Source organism: Tympanuchus pallidicinctus, unplaced genomic scaffold (genome assembly GCF_026119805.1).
Source record: "Tympanuchus pallidicinctus isolate F22 unplaced genomic scaffold, pur_lepc_1.0 scaffold5, whole genome shotgun sequence".
NCBI lineage: Eukaryota > Metazoa > Chordata > Aves > Galliformes > Phasianidae > Tympanuchus > Tympanuchus pallidicinctus.
Window position 1 is genome coordinate 7,259,006 of NW_026294769.1, and position 21,232 is coordinate 7,280,237.

General features: G+C 37.9%; 1 protein-coding gene and 1 pseudogene across 6 annotated transcripts in view; both read left to right on the forward strand.

The window, feature by feature from the left end:
• CTNND2 (catenin delta 2) overlaps positions 1-21,232 on the forward strand; it is a 612,391-nt gene that overhangs the window by 583,851 nt on the left and 7,308 nt on the right. For 4 of the 6 annotated variants that reach the window (XM_052703881.1, XM_052703886.1, XM_052703883.1 and 1 more), the window contains exons 19-21: positions 402-527; positions 13,103-13,229; positions 17,070-17,201. In XM_052703881.1, the coding sequence (XP_052559841.1) occupies positions 402-527; positions 13,103-13,229; positions 17,070-17,201 (385 nt within the window). The remainder of the gene's footprint in view (positions 1-401; positions 528-13,102; positions 13,230-17,069; positions 17,202-21,232) is intronic. The other 2 variants (XM_052703884.1, XM_052703887.1) reach the window with 1 other exon arrangement.
• On the forward strand, positions 18,566-18,684 carry LOC128091649 (uncharacterized; annotated as a pseudogene).

The window sequence follows — 21,232 nt, forward strand, 5'->3', positions numbered from 1 at the left end:
CCTCTGAAAAGGTGCTGTTTTTAGTTTAAATTTATCTGATAAAAAGGTCTGTGCAGAACTTAAACCCTATATCAAGATCTCAATTCCAAATCCAGAACATTAAAGTATGTCAAAAAGGTGGCTTAACTTGAAGGACTATACATGTGCTCAAATTGATAATGTACTGATCTTTCAGTGGGACTAAATGTATTACTATATAATGGTGGAGGCTTTTTTCTACATGTATATGTCGCCCTTTCAGAGCAAGGGTGCATTAATGTAAGGTAGCCCCTCCACTGACGGTAATATAAAACTGAATTGTCTTTACAGAGAAGGCATTGTCTAGAGCCCATTTTTATATTAACTTTGAAAATGCAATACCTGATTAATAAATGATTGACTGATTGATTGATTTATGGCAGTGGGCGGCCCCAAGCTTCAGTGTGGCTGAGGACAGAGGATTTTCACCAACCCACCACTCTGGGTCATGGCACGCTCAGCATACTCTCTCCCAGAGCCAAGAAACCAGAATCTATTCCCCATCCCAGGTATTCTGGCTGTCAGCTGATCAGTGTTGAATTGTTATGTTTAATGCATATTGAGGTTTGTACCCAGAAGAGTTCTATGGAAGATGTTTGAATGAAAAGTAGGAAAGCTTTATTAGAGGATATATTTTAAAATTATACATTTTATTTTAGTAAACTCTATAGTTCCTAGATTGAAAGCTGCTCACTTCACTTAAGGAGCAGTCCCATTCATTTCTGCAGTGTAAGATATGCAGAGCTTTGCTCTTTCAGGGCAGCATACACCAGAGAGGGACAAGTGAGGTCCATTCAGATCCCTTTCAGTCTTCATTATTTCTGTAACTCATTTTTTTGATTGTTAGACCCTTTCAAACAGAATGGCAGATATTGATAAGCACTGTGTTACAGTAGCAAATTAAATATATTAAACATTTTGCTTTCTTTTCTGTCACATCTTTAGGAGAAAAGCAATGGCTCAGTATTTCAGTATGAGGATCCTAGGGGAACTAGTAAATCACAGGAAAATCAGTGTGTGCAGTAGTCAATGAAATTCTCAATATTACAATTTCCAAAATCTTTGTTAAGAAAGAGCAAAGGAGATTTCCATCAACCTTAAGTCCAATTAATGAGAATTAGCACAACTGTGTAGTTTTTACTAAAGGCATTATTTAATTTAGGTACTAAAATTCCTTTACTTAACTAAGTATAGTCTTTTCTTTTTTTTCCAATATGTTTTTAATGATAAAGTGTGACTGTGTGGCATTACTGCAAGAACAAAATAACATCTTCTATCTTCATGTGACATTCAAATAAATCCATGTAGGAACCTTCACATATATGTATTATTTATGATAAAATATGTGGAGAAAATAGAATTTTATGTCTTCTTGCTGGTAACACAGAACACAGCAGTTAAGCTACATTATTTCAATTTGCTTTTTCTGTACTGAATTTGCCTGGAAGAGGAAGATGTCAGAGGAGATCTCATTTTAATACCTCAGCCATAAATATCTTTCAAGGTTAGAGTAAATCCTTTTTATCTCGGTGTATCAGGAATATGATTTTTTGAATTGTGAAGCATTTCATCATGATGTGTGACATTCCCTTATTTTGTTCAACTGGAATTAAGCAAATTCCTAAATTGATATTAAATAAAGGAAATTTGGAAATTTTATGTGGGCCTAACCTATTCAAGCCTTTTAAAAGCATCATCTGAGTAATACTGAAGATATAGATTCTGTAAACAATATAGCAAAAGAAATTATAGTCTTCAAGTAGATGCTTTCTATTTTTTCTTTATCAGTCTTTCATGTCTAAGAAGAGGTTACTCACTTTTAAATGAGCATTTTAACTGGAACTTTTTTTCACTTGACAGTCCAGTTAAATACTCAACCATGAAATTGTCACTGGTTTCAGTACCATAGAAAAATTGGTATTCCTGATTTTTGTGTTCTGTATTATTAACTATTCTACACTTGATGCCATATATTTGTTTCTAATACTTATGCAAGGTAGGTGTACTTTTCCCAACGCATATGCAAATATGTATTTTTTAATTAAAGACATATTTTATATTCCACAGACAATAACAAGTATTAGCTGCAGGCCAAAGAATTATCTGTTAATCTTTTCTCAACTTTTCTTTGAGACAGAAGACACATCAATGAGGAGTGATGTGTTAGACTGGAATTTTGTTTTTTTTAGCTTTGTATGATTTTTTACAGCCCAGTTAGCACAGGGCTCCATCACTGCACAGTGTAAACTTATTGTTTCACTTACCTTTCTTTTGATGGCGTATGTCTTCCCAAGGATTGATTTTCTAAGAATCATCCTGAACTGCCAAGTAATTTTTAACACTTGTGGTTTTTTTGTTGCCAGCTTCCTGCTTAAGTCATATACTGTTTGTACAATTGAAATGTAGCTATTTCAGGCAAAATCACTGACTCTGAAGAGGAAATTCTGCAGATAAATGGAGCTTAGCTATACAAGGAAAAATAGTTATTCAGTTGTTTCAGTTATTTCAGTATTTATGGTTCTTTGTAATAAGAATTTTGGTTTTTTTTCTACTGTATTTTAAATGTTAGCTTTAAGATACAGTCTACACTGAATTGAAGATTCCATAGGGATGATAGTATATTTTCATTAAAAATATCCTGTGTAGCTGAAGCCAGACCTTGCACGTCCCTACAATATTTTGGTGGATGCACTTTCACTGAATAATATCTAGAAAAACCAAATGTGATGGCTGAGCTCCATTAAACCCAAGCTAATCATCCCACACTCCTTAAAAATACACATATACTTATGTGATGACATATCTGCATCGTGCTGGTAATTATCTGTACTTGCATATATCTGTACATGTACATGAATGTGAAATGAACTCACAGCACAGCATAGACCTAGGAGGTGCTGCTGCCTTTAAGCACAATGTCTGAAGAAACTGAGATTGGGATTTGCTAAAGGAATAAACCTTCGTGGTTTGAGCTATGAGCTTAGAAAATAGCTGCAGCTGTGATTGACTGTGGCTTTTCCCCTGAGGGCCTTAAAGGCGCGATGGTGCTTTCCTTTAACATTCAGCTACGTAATAAGCAGTATTTCAGCAAGCAAACTCAGAACTGATTCTTCTCAATTATCAGCTTGAGTTTAGCGGAAGGCGACACCATTCTTATCCAAAACCTGCTTGTCTCAAGAGATGCTGATCATAGTTTGCCCAAATTCTTCTCTTGGATGACTAATACAAATGTGATGCCAAAGCATCTACTGCACTGGCAGTAAGCTTTTGTGTTTCAGTTGAAAACTCCATTCCATTTTTAGGTGACAAAGTGTAGATTTAGAAGACAGAAATTTAACCTCAGAGTTGCATTAAGTCTGCCTGTAAAGTACTCCACCTTTTGAATTTCTCTGAAGTAAAGAAAATTGAAAATGCAGCCCAGGAGTCAGTATCTTTACCTTAGAGCCTTCCTCCTGAAGGGAATTACATCTTACTGAAGTTTCTGAAACATCCTTAGGGTAGAGAGTTGGAAGGGGTATACAGAAGTGGAAGGTCACATCTACAGAATTTTCCCTCTGAAAGCACAATCCTTCAGAATAAGCCTACGGTTTAGTTCTTGAATACAGTGTATACCCAAAAAATTATCTGCATGTCTTTTTGAACTGGGAACATTACTACTCTTCTTAAGTAACATATGAAAATTGTAAAATATGCACGTAAATAGCATCAGTTACTAGCAGACAAAGTGTAACTTAATTCAGATGTTCAATACAGGAAAAAATCCAAAAATTCTTTAGATAGAAATGTTGTCTTGTAACAATATATGCTAGAGCAAACCGATTTTATTCACATCAATCCTATTCTCAAAAATTCATTTGAGAAATATAACTACCATACATAAGCCCAGCAACACAATCCTAGTGCACCTATCATAATCTTAGCTCTTCGGGGTCCTGTGAGGAAATAAAAGTGTTTGTTTAATATGGCTAGTTCATGCAAATATAGTCAGATTTTGTTGAAATATTAAGTTGGTATGTCAGTCGCAAGTTCTCAGTTCTTTGATGTTCTGTCTGACCTAAAAATAGGCAGTGACAGAATTGCTGGGAAGTCCTCTGTATTTGTTTTGTCTCATCACCCTAAAACTGCTAACTGATAACCAAAGTGGCCTAAATATGTATTTTGAAAAGTCTCTTGTAGCACACATGCTTTGTTCTGAGTTCTTTTACTTCATTTATAAGATTATATAGTTCATTTTGATAGAAGAGCTGTAGATGCTTCCTGAAAGAAGGAGAAATGAAAAGTGTTATAGACAGTTTCTTAATTCGTTTTATTACTTTTATTTTTACAGAGTACTTACAAAGAAAGCTGTAGTTTCCCCAGAGTAAAAGTTACAGGCTTTGGTGCAATACTGTGTTGCTTTTTGGGTTAACAATACTAAAATTCTCATTTACTGAACTAAAGACTCCTAGTGGTATTTCAGTAAAAAATAATATGCATTTCTCTTTCTTAATGTCTGTGCATGCTGATTAACTACATGTTCAAGGATAAACGTCCCTAAAACTCATGCAGGTTAGTAACAATCACTCAGATCTCTAACTCTAATTTAAACGTATTTTGCAAGAACTTCTGAGTGGAAATCAGAGACAGCAGGGCATTATCTAGGGATTTTTCTGCAGATTCCTTGTTTGTCAGACAGTTGCACATTTGAATGAAGCAATCCCCAGTGTTCAGCTGCAGTGCTGCTCTTCAGGAGGCACAGAATCCTGTTGCTATTTTGTCACAGCCATTGTCCATAAGCCTAACATTTTCATCAGAAACAACTGTGCAAGTTTGGTTCTGATAGTGATTTTATTGTGGTTTAGCAGGTATAACAGAAGAGCTGTATTTGTTTGATTTATGATTTGGTATATAAGTAAGAGTGAGGGTTGTTGATTGGTTTCTGTCTTTATAAAGATGGTGGGCTTAAGAAATAATCCCTGTGCATAAAACACTAATTGTCCATAAAATTTTGACCCTGGCAAGAGCAAGAGATTGCATTTCTAGGGCATGGATATGTTAAGAGAGATTAAATTGCATTACAAATGACAATACAAGTCAAAAATTATTGTAAATGCTTTCTGAGACATAAGTTTTCTGTTGTTTACTACATGGAAGCAAAAATAGTTCTTCGAGATTTTTATCATTTAAATTGTAATTTACATACTTTATGCAGGGGAAATGGGAAGAGAACAGAAGTCATAGCTGAAGGGGCAGATACTGCCATCATTTCCTGTAAGATAGATACAAATAACTTCATTTCTGTATGAGAGGCAAAGTGATACTTTGAGAAATGAATTTATTTCTTTTTATTGCTGTGTTTTGAAAGGTTTATTTGGTTGCATATAACCTCAGTGAACTGAATTATGAACTCTGCTGTATCTCAAGACTTGTCCTTCATGCTTTGCCTCACGTGCAGTTCCCCTTTCTAACAGCTGTTTTATTCATCACATTAGGTGTTGTCGTCCTCCCAGCTCACCCAACAGGAAATCAATAATTAATTATGGATAGGCAAAGTGATGCCTCAGTGATTTCCTGAAACCTCCTGGAGTTGCACTGTAAAAAAAAAAAAACAGAGTTATTTGGCTGTTTTTCACTCATATAGATTTGGCAAGTAATTAACATATCTCTCCCTTACTGTGTGTTTGTCCATCGCTAAAATCTAGGGATGAAATCTAAAATTACAGCAGGAGATTCTTGATCAGAAGCTGATCATGCTACAAAGTAAAAGCATTTGAAGAAAACCTGGCCAAGCAAGGCCATCTGAAGTATTTTGAAAGAGAAAAATGGGTAGTGCTCTCAGAAGACACTATAGTATCTCATGCATTGAGATGACAAGTATGAACCAGGGAGAAAAAAATATGAGAGATAAGGTTGGTGTTGAAGGCTGACGATCTGAGAGTAGTATCTTGTCTCGCAGGGCCGTCAAGGTGTGAGCCAAAGGGTACGTGTCTTATGTAGCAAGGAATGAGTCCGACTGCTGATTCTGAGAATGGCACTTTAAAAATGCCCTGCAGAAAACTTAATAATCCTCATTCAGTGCCAGGCAGTTCTGCTATTGTAAATGACTGTCTGACTGGGAGACCTTCTTTAGCCTCACACTGCCCTGAATAGATGCTCCTCTTACAGCTTCATAAGAAATTGAAGTTTATCTGTGTCTGTGATGCAGATGGTTGGAAGTAAGGTGAGTTTATGCATTTAAATTCAGAGCAAAAAGGAGAGAAACCCCAAGTTTAAGGCTCCTGCACATGATAAGAAAGGCACCTGACCTGGTGCACGGCCCAAGAGCAGTCATACAGATCTGGTGTAAGAATCCCACAGTGGGGATGCACCCAAGGAAAGGGCTGAGAGCTTCCAGAAGTAGCCACGCTCCTGAAGGGCTTGTGCTTTCTGTTCTTGGAGCATCATCTTTGCTTTTTGCCTTTGCTCAAGGGATTGCATGGTTTCCACTGCACCCACTCAGTGGGGTTCCTGTCTTCACACTTGAATTACACCAGGGCGAGGAAGAACTGAGCAGCCTTCATCCCTAGCTCATGCTACTGCAGGTGCCCTCAGCATAACCTGTAATCAGTTAGTTGTCATCAGAAGGCATGGAAAGCAGCCAGAGTTTAAGCACTTCCACCTTCCTACAACCACAAAGTGCAAGTGCTGTACTGTAAGCATCTCCTGCACTGTAACTGAATGATTATAATATTTTCAAATCACCTGTGGTTGCAGAATTTCTCTGCTTTAACTTTCTGCCTTTCATAAGCTGTGGAAACAAGACTATAAATATGAATACTAAAATCTTCAAATCTTCATTTCCCATTATCTATCAGTTTTGAGGCTCTGGCTCATGACTGTTTGGCAGAGGGGTGAAAACAGAAGAATTAGGGCCAGTATTCTTATGTCTTTTGCATTCAGTGAAATTACTCCAGATTTCCACCTGCAGTCTTACTTCAAAGGATTTAACCTATCAGTACACAAGTGTGTAAGCTGGGACAGTGCCAGTCTGTCAGGCACCATCCCAACAATGTATCCCGACTTACCTTGGAAGTAGAAGACAAAACCCTAGGAGCATAAATGTCAATATTTAGAAGTGTTTGTAACTTGGCTGATGGCATTGAAAGAGAAAAAAAAAATTAGGAAAGTAGATTAATTCAAAGTACATTGTAAAGTAGATCAATGCCCAAGAATTCCCTGCTTCTTTTGAGTGTTCCCTGAAAACACACAAGCATATCTGGACAGGATGATCTATTCAGGAGCTGTGTACTAATACTAGGATGTAGCATTGTAAATTTAAAGCCGGGGAAAAAAAAAAAAAAAGAACATCTATTTTTAAATACAGATGTTTTATCTAGAACTAGTTTTTTTGTTTGATGAGCGTTTCCAGCACTATTGAAGTTTTGAATTTGGTTAAAATCTGTTTTTCAAAGTAAAACACTTCCAGTACAAAGACAGGGGGCTTTTTAGAGAACAGCCACCTCTCCTCTTCTTCAGCAGTTGACCACTTCACTGCCATATGCAAAACAGCACTGCTAGGGAGTGAGTTCATGGGGGTGGTTTGGATCCACTGCAGTGGGGCAGGCAGATGGAGAGAAGTCAACTTGCTCTCTTGGCAGCTCCTGATGGAACTGATGGAACAGCCTACTGAGGAGGAACTTTGGGAAATGTTCTTTCTTCCTCATTCTACTAGAGCAAAACAATATGAGTGGTTGTGAAGGTTGTAAATCCTAATGATAAATGTAATACCTGTTAGGCATTTAAACTACACTGTCAAAAGTCCCATTTAAGAGCTCAGCTAGACATGTGTGTGGATCACCACAGCCATGCTATAATTTCAGATTTCTCACAGCAGTCAAGTCACGTACATAACTTTCATATGTCAAGGTACGTAGATAATTTGATCCAGTTCTAATTTCTGTTATGTCTTACTAATGTCATGACAACACATTCTGATGAATGATTGCCCAGACCTGTGTAAGTCTGATGAGCCTTGACTTAGTTCACATCAGATTTGTCTTTTACTGTAGATGGTGTCATACAGGTGCACACCAGTCAGAAACTTTCATTTAACCTGACAGCAGGGCCTGAGATTGTGAAAGAAGCAACACCAGCAACTCCTTCAGCAATTTCTGGCTGAGTTTCAAACCGAGTACATCCTATGTTATTACTTTCTTAGAGACATTCTGCCTTTTTGCTGTCATCCACTTGTTCTGGGTCTAGTTACCAGTTTCTGCCAGTGGTTACCTATAAAAACTTTACATTTCTGCAGCTTATTACCTACCATAAGCAGTTACTATTACAGTTAATATGCCGGAACCAGTAAAATGCTGGCTTGCAAGTAGGGGAAGAAGGAGGACAAAACAAGTCTGATCCTGTATGATTTAAATCATTTGGTGAAATGTCTGTTAAATGAAGTGATGAACAGGATCAGGTTTGAGGCAAGAAATAACCAGGGAGTCTGCAAACTGAGCAGGAGGAGGGACTCTTCTTCTGTAGTTTCTTGGGTCTTAGCCAATTCATTATCAGATTGGTTGTATCATTTTTGTTTGTTCTCCTCAGAGTGTTTTTTCTGAAAAGAAAATGTTCTGAAAATATACTCTTACTTCCTGTCAAGGATGTTAGTAGCCAGGGAAAACAGAAAACACTCTTCAACATAGACAGATACTCCTGTGCAGCCACAGCAGTTTTTCTAAACCACTGGTGACTTTCAAGTCAGTGTCATCAGCCAATCAGATAATCCATCAGAGCACAGGGCTTGTTTTTATTTTTGCTGTGTGGCAGTTAGCAGCTGAGCTGATACAGGAATTCTTTTGGAGCAGATGCCATGAGGTCATCCAGGCTGGCCACATCCATCCTCAAATCACACAATGCAGCCCTTGACTCCACCGTTTTGGCTTCTCCCCTCTCACTTCTTCAACCTATGGGTTCTTCAGGCTTTGGTTCCCTATTGGGTCAGCATGTTGTCACTTCCAGTCATGGCTTAATTTCGTTATGTCTTCATAGTGCTATTGTACAACAAACCAGATAGATAGTGCCTATACTACCCACCTTAGGAAGTCAAGGATTCCTCTACTGCAGAGTCACAGAATTTGGAACACACAAGAAAACTGAACACAACGTGGAAGTTTTAAACACTAAAGAATACTGCTGTCTTGTCTATCTTTAAACACAGAAAAAATAATGTGGAGAAAGCAAACTATATTTTGACACAGTAAGCATAGTCACCCTGACTAATTATTTCATATGGGCTTGAAGAAAGCTGTATATTCAAAATGACTTACAGTTGAGCAGGAAAGCAAAGGACTTGTTCACTCCTTAAGCCCAGTTAAAGTTGATCAGTGAGACAGTAGTATCATATTCTGCAGTGATTAAGCCTCCAGCCCAAATCTAGTCCCTGCAGGTTTCCAACAAGCACATGATCAGAAATACATCTCCGCTGATGAAAGTCTGACACACACCCTTTAACATCTGACAATGCAATGTAATTGAGGGAAAATGCACATATTCATTGTAGTCAGAATTTAGAAAAAAGCCCAACAGAAGCTACCTTGGAAGAGGTGATAAGGACATGCAGTGATATTTATGTACTTTGGTTGTTGTGTGACTTCTTGTGGTGTGCAGTTGTTACTTACTAATTAATTACTGCCAGTTAACAAACATCCATTCTTGTAACAGAACTACAGTGACAGAACTACTCCTCAGTTTGTCAGATCCTTTTGACTTATTCTTCCTCTCCTAAATCAGGTTTGTGACTGATAAATTGGTTTCTGAAATGCGGTCTCACACACTGCTGTTGAGTTAGTTTTCTTTGCAGGACACTTACATACTGTACCTTTAAGTACCCAAATCAATTTAATTAAATTTCATTACAAGCACTAGAGCTGAAACAAACTAATGAAAGCAGCCATCACGTCAGGTGCTATTTATCTCAGCATTAAATTGAAAATACTCCCTTAAGGCTCTTAAAAATTAGTTTCAATATTTAACGCTAATAGCTTTTGGAATTGTTTCTGGGGATAGTTGTAATGAATTTGTTACAAACAGTTTACCTTTCCAAGGGAAGGACCTTGTTCTTTGCAGCAGAGAAGGGCTAAATATATATGACTTAAAAGTATTCAGGTTTTGGAATATGTGACATCTGTGAGCTGCCCATAATGTGCTCCAAAAACACTGTGAAGCTTTTCATACTGCAGTATGCCTTGTTGAGTCATAAGCATTGCCAAGTAACAACAGTATTCATGTTAGAGTTTATTGTTGACCTACCTCCCATTATTGAGCTAATCAGGCTTGCAGACTTTAAAGTTTGTAGCATATTTGTTTTGAAGACCTTACAACAGCCACTACTCTCAGCAGTGAAAATACCTAAGATTTTAAGGGAGAAGAGGGGCAGACGTGCTACAGAGAAAAATGCTATTGCTGGCATCCCAGCTGTAGCTGGATTTTGTTCTCTTATTGGTGAGGTACTTTGCAATGCTGTTGATGAGGAAAAAATGATGACAAAGCGTAGATTAGTATTCCAAGCAAAACTGGTGCCACACACAATTCCTCTGTAAGTCCATGTGAATTTCATCCACTTCCCATCAGAAAACTTGGTATGGAACTCAATATCAGCTTCAATACATTGGAAATGATGATGGCAATGTTGATGTATTACACATTTTATACCAGATGAGTCACATGAACGCACATACAGGAAGAGAAAGAACACCTTGTGCAAGTTTGACCTATTGAAGCTATATGAGACTGAAGGTGACAGTTTCCTGGATTGCATCATTACTGGTGACGATACAGGGTGTCACCGCTACGAGCTGGAGGCAGAACAGCAGTGCATGGAGTGGTGATGTGAATTCCCCATGGAAAAAAAAAAGTTCAAGTCATAGCCCTTGGCACGTAATGTGTGCTGTCTTTTGCACTATGAAAGGGATGATCCTTCTGGATTTCCTGGATTCTGGACAAACCATCAACTCAACTGCTACACTACAACACTAACTAAGCTGAAGGCCCTTTCTTAGAGAGCCAATTCAGAAAAGGAAACAACCATTCTCTTGCAACACAATAGCACCAAGCCCCATATCAGTTTGAAGACTGTGGAGTACATTGCCTCTCTTGGCTGGACTGTCCTCCACATCGACTGTATAGTCCAGATTTGATGCCTTCTGACTTCCATCTGTTTGAGATGATGGAGGATGCTATGATGCCATCGTACCAGATTTGAAACAGAGGGTCACCTCCACTGGTGCATTTTTATTTTTATTTTTATGATTTTTATGAGCACAGCATGCAGGCTCTTGTTCATCATTGGCGAAAATGTAGAGCTAATGGTAGTGACTTTTGAAGAACAGCATTTTGTAGCTGAGAACTTGCTCTGTCAAACAGTGTTATTCTGCTGTAGTTTCCATGGAAGCAAAAAGGAGGCATTACTTTTGGAGTGACCTACATAGAAATGCATTCTGTAGGGAGTACAGATGTTCGGAACCTGTAGCTAGGTGTCAAGTTTCTCTCTCCTATCAGAACATTTTTCTCTGCATCAAATGTGAATGCCTTCCTTCCTCCTGCTGCTATAAAAAGAGCTGTTTGCCACACTCTTGCAGAGTTCTCTTTCTTGAAAGTGGAAAAGGTGTGTTTGAGCCTTTCCCTGCTGCAGCTGGGAGAGCTGTGTGCCTGTGATGGGCCTGATGGGAGGGGTGGGCCTCAGAGCTGGGGGTCAGGGGCAGCCCAAGGAAATGTCCTTCTGCAGTCAAACAGAGTCTTTTTTCTGTAAGCAAGAGCAGAATTCCTGCTGGTTGTGGGGATGGGTGGGGTTGCAGTATTTTAGTGTTTGCTTATGTCCAGCATTTCACTGCAAAGCCATGTTTAACACCATGCCAGTTTCTTGACTTGATATCCATGGAGCATAGCAGAAAGTGGGTGTTTGTAAAAGCCTTTCAGCCCAAGACCAGGCAGGATCAACCTGTGTTATAGATTTAGATTTAAAACTAAGTAGTGATAAAAGCAATTTCAACATGAAAATATTTTAAGGCATCTGAAATATTGTAGTTTAATAAGAGTACTAGTAAAAGTCCATTTATTCTTTCATGATATTTTCAGGTTATAAAGCTAATTATTTAGGAGCATTACATTCTGTTACAATAATACAATAATAAACTGTGGAGGAATTAACTCTTTATTTCTGAAGAAGCTGTTTCTAATATTTCTATCGCTTTGTTTCTTTTTTAATAAAATGCATCACCATTACCACAGCTCTAAATACAGGGAATGGAATTTCACTCTGTACATCTTGGGAAAAAATGCATTGATTTTTACTGCTCAGTGTGAACAAATGGGCATATAATCCATTTTACTAGACTATAGACTATACTCAAATGTTTACATTAATTTTGCTAATGTGGTAGCTTCACCTTCTTCATATTACAATTGGTGTAGTAAGATAGAAATGACTTAAAGCAAGAACTTGCCACAAAAGGTAGCTTTGTGATTCGGAATATTTTTGTAGCCAGAATGTCATCTAAAATGTGAAAGGATCATAGAGTCACAGAATCATAGAGTGGCTTGGGTTGAAAAGGACCACAGTGATCATCTCATTTCAACCCCTTGCTATGTGCAGGGTCGCCAACCACCAGACCAGGCTTCCCAGAGCCACATCCAGCCTGGCCTTGAGTGCTTCCATGGTTGGGACATCCACAACCTCCTTGGCAACCTGTTCCAGTGCGACACTACCTTCTGTGGGAAAAACTTTCTCCTAATATTTGACCTATCTAACCTATCTATCTAAAGTAGAGGCAAGAAAAAAATATAAGACATTGTCCAGTGTTTTCATAACTTGAGTTTTTCAATACAGTACTTTACAGAAATTACTGCATTTTAAAATTGTTCTTTTTGTGTGTCAGTACAGTCAGTATATGGAATCTGGCACTACTGAGAGTATCTGTCACTCAACCACTGGAAAAAGAGAATAACCTACTGTATATAAGTAGTAAAAAATAGAATATGTAGGAAAACGCTCTGTACTTAATAATGAAGAACAGTGAGGAAGAGCACCATACGCTGTTTTTGCTGACTGCTGTCGTAATGTTTGATGTTGCAGGACGGATGGTCACAGTATCACTTTGTAGCCTCATCTTCAACGATAGAAAGAGATCGGCAAAGACCATACTCCTCATCACGCACGCCCTCCATCTCTCCCGTGCGCATGTCTCCTAACAACCGCTCAGGTAAGAGCAGGCTCCCGGGACCAAAGTAAATGCTGAAATAATCAATTGCTGTCACTTGCCTCCTTTAAGCAGTGTCTGATCTGTTATTAACAGTAATGGCAGGGCACAAGATAACAGTCTTTGCTCATATCTGAACTATCCATTGAAAACAGGAATGACTTTACTTTGCGGGACACTTCATAAAGTTCTACGGCAGAGAGATTACTTAACTTTTTGTTATGAATTGCTATGCAGTGCTTTCCTGATTGAGATTAGATGACTGGATCTCAAGAACAATTAATTCTACTGTTAGCACAAGGAAATTCTGCTACTTTCTGCTAGTCATGAAATCTCTTGCGTTGTTGTGGCAGAAGTTGAAAAATCCACATTATTTCTGTCAGCTTTTATTCTGATTGTACGTGTATGTGTGTAGATGTACATAAATGTGCATTCGCTTGCATATACAAGTTGCAAGTTTAAAAAAATTTTGACTACAGGTCTTCGTGTAATATTGATGTCACATTTAGAACAACTGTCATTAATTCTGTATGATCTGTGAATTAATGTTAGTATGGCAACTTGTACTGATGTTAATTAATTTTTCTGCTCAGTAATCTAGGCATTTTTTCATAAGCTTATTCTAAGCTAAATATATCCTGTCTAGTTAAAACAGGCCTTAGTAACAGTATTTTAAGATAAACAGTTAAAACAGACCAACTTTCATTTCACTACTTGTTGAATCAAATCCTGCCATTACATAGGTATACCAGTAGTTTTAGGTTAAAATTTACCATACTGGTTATTGCCATCAGCATCATACAGTAGTTGCATTTCCAAGAAAATAGTTGTGTTAATTATCTATAAGCTGTACCTTAGTCCTGCCGAGAAACCACTGAGGAAGTTTGAAAATGTGGCTGTAAGTACACCCCAGTGAGAGTTACTGCTCTTACTATTCCATCTAAATTCTTCCATGGTATGCTTGTAGGGCTTTGTTCAAAGAAATAGACAGCAAATGAAATCAACACTGATCTGTAAAACTATTTCACGCATTATTTTTATAGGCAAGCCAGGGCAAGCTAGCAAACTATCCAGAAAATGTTGCATGTGGTAGGTATAAAGCAGACTGAAAACCATTCTGAAATAATGGATGTTACTTTCATTCTTTTCTCAAAATGGAAGAATGCTTTCCTTGGAGGTCTGCCTTGGGTCCAGTACATTTCAGTAGTTTTAATAATGACCCTTCTAATACACAGAGAATACCTGTTAACTTTGCAGGTGGCATAAATCTAGAAGAGAATCACCTTATATGGGGAGCTCTGTTAGAATTCAGAGTTGTCCTGAGAAACTGGAGCTACTGTCTGAAAAGATCTTACTCCTTACAAATAAATTACAAGGGGAAATCTGGCTAAATGAAACTGCATTAGAAATGACTTAGGGATTTTTGTCAGTTGCAAACATGAATCAGGAGATGGAGAGATCAGAGTGTGAAGACACACTGAATGGATTGTAATTTTTTAACTCAGAGACAAGTGAGAAGAGATACACATCAAGTCTTCAGACATGTAAGAGGCAGCTGCAAAGAGGCATGCTATGAACTTTCTCTGCTTTCATAGAAGACAAATAATGAGCAGCAAGGAGTCAGGCTAGACATCAGGGAACATTTCCTAACGGCAGAGAAACAAAGCATTGTAATAGACTGCTTGGAGCAATTACCTGGTTTTTGTCATCAGAGATCTTTAGTTTCAGACAAATCTGTCAAATATTATTTTGGTATAGTGTCTAGTACCTTGGGGTAAAAAGGCTGAAGTAAATGAACTCATCATGTCCCATTCTTCCCTAGGACTTGGTGATGCAATGCTTTTAACTAGCTTGAAGAGTTCTGTCTTTTTGTGTGTGTAATTTAAGAATCATAACACAAAAACTTGATATTACTTCTTAGTCTAATGTAAAGTAATGAATGTATGTCTACTTCCAACAAGAACTCTGGAGGAGGACAGTTCTATATTTTAACACTTACCAAAAAGCCATTGTTCTAACATGTGAGGAGAGGCACAATTTATACAGCTAACAGAGAGAGATGTTTTTTTTCTCATAAGTCAATTTTATTCAAAACAGCAGATTGTTACAAGTATCACTAAAGTACGGGAAACAAAATGCATACAAGTGTTAGTTACCTTTTGAAGAATTGCATTCTGTTTCATCCCCTGCTTAAGTCAGGCTCCCATTAGCTGATTTGGTAATTTAATGTCATGTCATGTTTCTTCGTAGTTAATATTTTTATCACCTTCAGAATTACATCACTATTGACAAGCAACTTAAAAGCAATCCCCAGTTTTGATGGCTTCATAAGAAAGCCATCTGTACCACGTCTGCTCCGCAATTTCAGAGAAAAGATGTTATTGCTCTGGAGATTATTTTATCATACTGAATGTCTGGGTGGCAGCCAGGAAGCATGTGGAAACAAGCACCAAAAGTTCAGTTATTTTTTTTGCCACTATGCTTTTACTAACTCTGGGGTGTTCTGCTACTCACTTTGTACAACTTTCCCTCTCCTCCCCTCCCCAACAGGGAAAGTGCATTGTATCTACCAACATCTGAATGTATCAAAATTAGTTTATTTGAAATCTGCTATTTTTGTCCCAGCTTCTCTCTTTTTCCTTTCATAGCATCACAAGCTGTGAGTCTTGTGATCAACACCACTCATCACCTTCACATTCTTCAGTGTGTGAGAATCACATACAAGCCCAATTTCTTAGTCATTTTTCATTTCCCCGCTTTTAGCTAGACCACGTTTCAGTCAGACTCTTTCTTACTGGCTGCTGAAGCTCAGTCAGCTGTGAAACAACTCCACAAGCCAGCTGTTCCCATGACATTGTTCCCCAACCTCTTTCTTTCAGCTGTCTCAGCCTCTCAATACTTGAAGAGTTTCACAGCACATGATGAAAGAAATTTTGTTTTAATGCCAACTGTTTGTACTTAGTTAATGGCAGAGAAATTATTTAAATTACTTTTAAGTGTTGTATTATGATGTATTCTATGAAAAAACAGCTTTATTTTCTTCTTTTCCCCCCAGAATTATTTCAAGGCTTGTTTATTTTCAACAGAGAAGGAAGGAAAGAAACCACTTTATCTCCTTTTATAAGGATTTTTCTACTCAGTTGAAAGTTAAGGGGTCTTTTAAACAGAAAAGAATTGACCATATAAAAAAAAAAAAGAGAAGTAGCTACACTGGGAAGTGTTGACACATTAAAGAAATTGAAATGCTATGGGAAATTTGTTTATTATTATTATTATTATTGCTGTTTTTGTAGTTATTCGTAATGATCATCTTAGATGTTGAGTGTAAGTGAAAAGAGAAAATGATGTTTGGAATCGATAGTCCTGAATTTGAAATAACAACAGTTTTTCTTTCATAATCACAGAACCACAGAATGGCCAGGGTTGGAAGGGACTTCAAGGATCATTAATCTCCAACCCCCCTGCCACGTGCAGGGCCACCAATCTCCCCATTTAATATTAGACCAGGCTGCCCAGGTTCGCATCCAATCTGGCCTTGAACACCTCCAGGGATCGGGCATCCACAACCTCTCTGGGCAGCCTGTTCCAGCACCTCACCACTCTCTGTAAAGAACTTCCCCCTAACATCCAACCTAAATCCTTCCTCTACTTAAAACCATTTCCCCTTGTGCTGCAGTTATCAACCCTTTCAAAGAGTTGATTCCCCTCCTCTAGTGTTTATTCAAACAGCTGAACAGTAGTCTACTAGCAAATATATGCTTTACTGTGATGTTTACTCTAGAGTTAAACAGTACATTCAGTGATGATGTGGTAAGAAAAACTAAATCCATTTTTATGATCCAGCAAGTGCCCCAGCCTCACCTCGGGAAATGATCAGCCTAAAAGAAAGGAAAACAGACTATGAATCAACTGGAACAAACGCCACTTATCATGGAAGTAAGGGAGAACACACTTCTAGGAAAGACACCATGACAGGTGAGATTATGCTTACATAGCACATGTGAAAATCAGTGATGATAGATGGCCGATTTCATAGGCTTGGCTGAAGAATTGACTTGCTCTGGTTTGTGCCAAAGTTTAGCAACGTTGAAGAATAAAACAGAAAAAGTGCTTGATCTCAGTGAATTCAAAGCTCTGTGAAAATGATTTGCAAAGACCGTGATTCTTCAACAAAAAAGTCTCTAAGAACATTTGTATATTTCTTTTTAATTTTGTTCTGTTTTCTGAAGAAAGTGGGTAAATCCACCTTGTATTAACTGGTGCTTTTTCTGTGAGCATGACTATGGTGAGCATGTGTGGTGGTCACTGATGCCTGTCTTTTGCAGGGAATGGCTCTGTGGGACAAGTTAGTTGTTTTTATATGTCAGTCATAGCTAGGAAATTCCCTAGCAGATTGGAAAGACTATTCTTGTTACTTTCTCAACTAGGCTGATTTAAATTTAACAATTTTCTTGGCATATGTATTATCATCTTTTGCAGGTTTCACTGAAGGCCTTTCTCCCTTTGTGAGCTCATTCACCTGTTAGCATTTCAGTAATTAAGAAACATTGACTACTTTGGCTAGAATTGCACCTCTTCTTTAGTTCTCTGCAAAATATGTGTCGATCTCTATCACCCTTACACAGGCTTATATAACCTCTGTTGGGTATTATGTTATATTTATACTGTGCTAAGCCTCATAGTGTCCTCTCCACCAAATGGTACCTTGTAAAAGTTTACACTGAGGAGTCATTCTGCATTTTTTGAATGCCTCTTGCCTTTTCCCGTTCCCTCTGCAAAGGTCTTGCTCAGAGAATGCCAGAATGGGTTGGTTTGGGTTCTTAAGCTCACAGGGACAGCAGAAATGTGCTGATTAGATTTCAAGCCATCCATGCTAGCGTCCACTTTCAGCACATGACACGAATCACACAGCATCTATTCTGCTATACACCATTGTGCAATCACAACCTAAAGGCCAGTGTTCGAGTTTGGGTGAAAATGTAATGCAGAATTAGCAAGAAAGTGAAGTCTGAAGAAGAGGAATGACACTGAAGAGCATATGGAAACCACAGAATCGAATGTCCTGAATCATCTCTACAGGATACCAATGAAACTAAAGAAAATTCAATCAAGGTAATGTATCTAAAGTATCTATAACATTTTGGGTGTTTCATAGTCATATGAGAGGATTCTTTAAAACACTTCAGTGGCCATTACTTGTGTGATTATAAAGGACAGCACTTAATTTTTTTTTTTCAGCACTTTCATGAAGAAGGAATCTGAATAAGAACTGCAGAAACATTAGTATTTCACCCTACCTGTGTCTGCAAATTCAGACAACCAGATTATATTTGAAAGTTCTCAAAAATGATCCCACCCTGGCAATGCCCGATCTCTTCCGATCTCGGAAGCTAAGCAGGGTCGGGCCTGGTTAGTACTTGGATGGGAGACCTCCTGGGAATATCGGGTGCTGTAGGCTTGGAACGGCTAGGAAAGCACCCTCCAGCACCCACTGCCAGGCAGCAAGAGAGCGCCCCCCCCCCCACCCGGAAGGGTCAGATCCCGTGACTGCTGTAATGTACAGGGATAGGTAGCTGGGATTGGGGCAGTGACACTTTAATGCCCCGTACACTACATGATGTTTTGATGTGGAATACTGAAAACATAAAAAAAAAACAACAAGACAAAAAACAAAAACATAGAACCATGACACTTGTGGAAAAACTTCCTTAACTTCCTTGCACTGTTCCTGTGCTTCCTTGCAGTTCATTACTTATTCTTTCATTTCTCTCTCCCCACTTCAAAAAAACGTCTTTTTCCCCATCTCTTATTATTTTACTGTTTACTGTAGTGTCTTTGTTCTCCCTTATGTCCTTGCTATGTCTGTGCAGTTTTAGGAACATGAGGTTTGTGCTTTCCCAGCAACCTTTGCTCCACTGTGATTTTTGCTGTTTTCTTTTCTGTTTTCTTTTCACATCTGTTTGTATTTTGTATGATCTTATTGATCTTTTGGAGAGGTTCTTAATAAGAGCACTCGAGACTCTCAGCATCATGCTCATCTATTGGTAATTTTTCCAACTATTGAGCTCAGTGAGAAAAATCAGAAACAATCAAACTGATAAGCTTTATAATGTTTTAAAATCTTATAGCCATTGTATAAATGAATATGAAATTAATAAATCACTTTCTGTGTCTTTCAGGTCACCAGATCACTGCTCATTTGGTCAGAGCTCAAATTAAACATCATTTTAAGAACAGAAAATGACAGGAGTTGTATTGTCAACGTTTGATGTGAAATGTGTGTAACATATCTGTAGCTGATCAAATAATAAACATTTCATTAAAGAACAATATGAAACTTCTGACTTTAATTGTGAGACATTTTGGCCTTACTTCTGTGGTCTTTTGTAAGTTTGCATAGCAAATTCATTTCAATTCCTATATTTCATTGTGTGCATCAAATAATGCATTGCAGTTAATACCTGCACAGAGCCTATGGGACTTAGATAAATGTTTTTTCAAGTTCCACCTGGCGTATACATATACTGAACTGCTCTTGTGTTTTGTGCCAAGCTGATATATTGCACAAAGCTTTCTTTGACTTATAGATTTACAGAATGTGGAATGCAATAGCAGTAGTCCCAATTTATCTACACCTGTCTCCATGCTCTTCTTCAAAGCTCTTCTGAGTTTATAGTTCAAAAATTTTATGACCTCTTGGCTAAGACTGAAATGAAGGTTTTGTGATGGATTTTTGAGGTAGAAATGCTGGATTCCTGCCATTGTGGAGAGCTGTTAGGAAACCTCTGGGAAAAAATGGAGAATCTATGAAGTAAACAATTTGGCTGAAAATGATAACTTACATTGATTTCACAAGAACAGCTAAAAAATAGGGGAACAATATCAAAGTTTCTATTGCCCTCCTCACTTCAGAGGTTTATGATGCCGTGTATATTTACAGTCCATCTTCTCTTTTCTGTAGAAAATAATAACCAATAATAAAATTTTATCACCTAAAGTATATTTTTAAGACAAAAACTATTCTATTCTTTTTTTTTTTTTTTTAAAAGGAGCTGTAAATGAATGTGGTAACGTTATTTATGCCTTGGTGTTCTCCTTCAGAACAGAGAAGATAAGCCTACTGTATACTGTTATGGGACTTTGTTGGTATCCTTACTGAACCAGTATGTGCATTACAATCTGCACCCTACATCTTCACTTCCACCAGCAGAAATACCTTCTGATTAATTTATTATGTTGCTTGTCAGTAATCTTTCATCTGTACTTTTCTTATTTGAACTGACTTGCACATTCTGAACAGAACCCCCAGCTGTTAAAATAGCTAGAGATACTCAGGTGACTTGAACTCATTATTACTTTAAGAAACCACAATAAAACTGTAATCTTTTGACATGCCCTTTCACCATAAATGCAGGTGGCGGTAGTAATGACAGGCAGTGATCTCTGTTAAGTGATATTTGTGAGGCACAGAATCATTTTCCTTCACTGTCTTGAATTAAATTTTAGAAAACAGAGTCCTGTTCATAGTAGGAAGAGCGGGTTAAGCAGTACCAGTTGAGGATGACTGCCTCCCCATTGATCTTTCCTTTCTTGTGTCTGTCTGTGTTTGTGAGTGCAAAAGGTTAGCACCTTATTATTTCAAAGTGCCTGTAAATGTGTTCTGAATGGGTACTCTTAGGAGCTGGAGATTGAATGTTAAGCCACAAATCAAGTGACTGAGATACGTGGGGAGGGCTTCAATCAATGATAACTTTGTCACATAAACCAGTGAGTGACATAATTCTCAGAGCTGCTGGAAGCTTTAGAGAAGGTGGCTGAGGGAAACTTGTATTATTATTTTTTTTAATCAATATCACCTTGAAAACTGGGGAAAATAATAAAGTAAGGTATTTTTCTCTAATTTTCTTTATACAGCACAACCACAAACTACTGCAGGCGTATCATAGTATTCACTTCAGAACTGTCACTATTTTGCCCAGTAAAAAGTACCTTCTCAATACTATCTC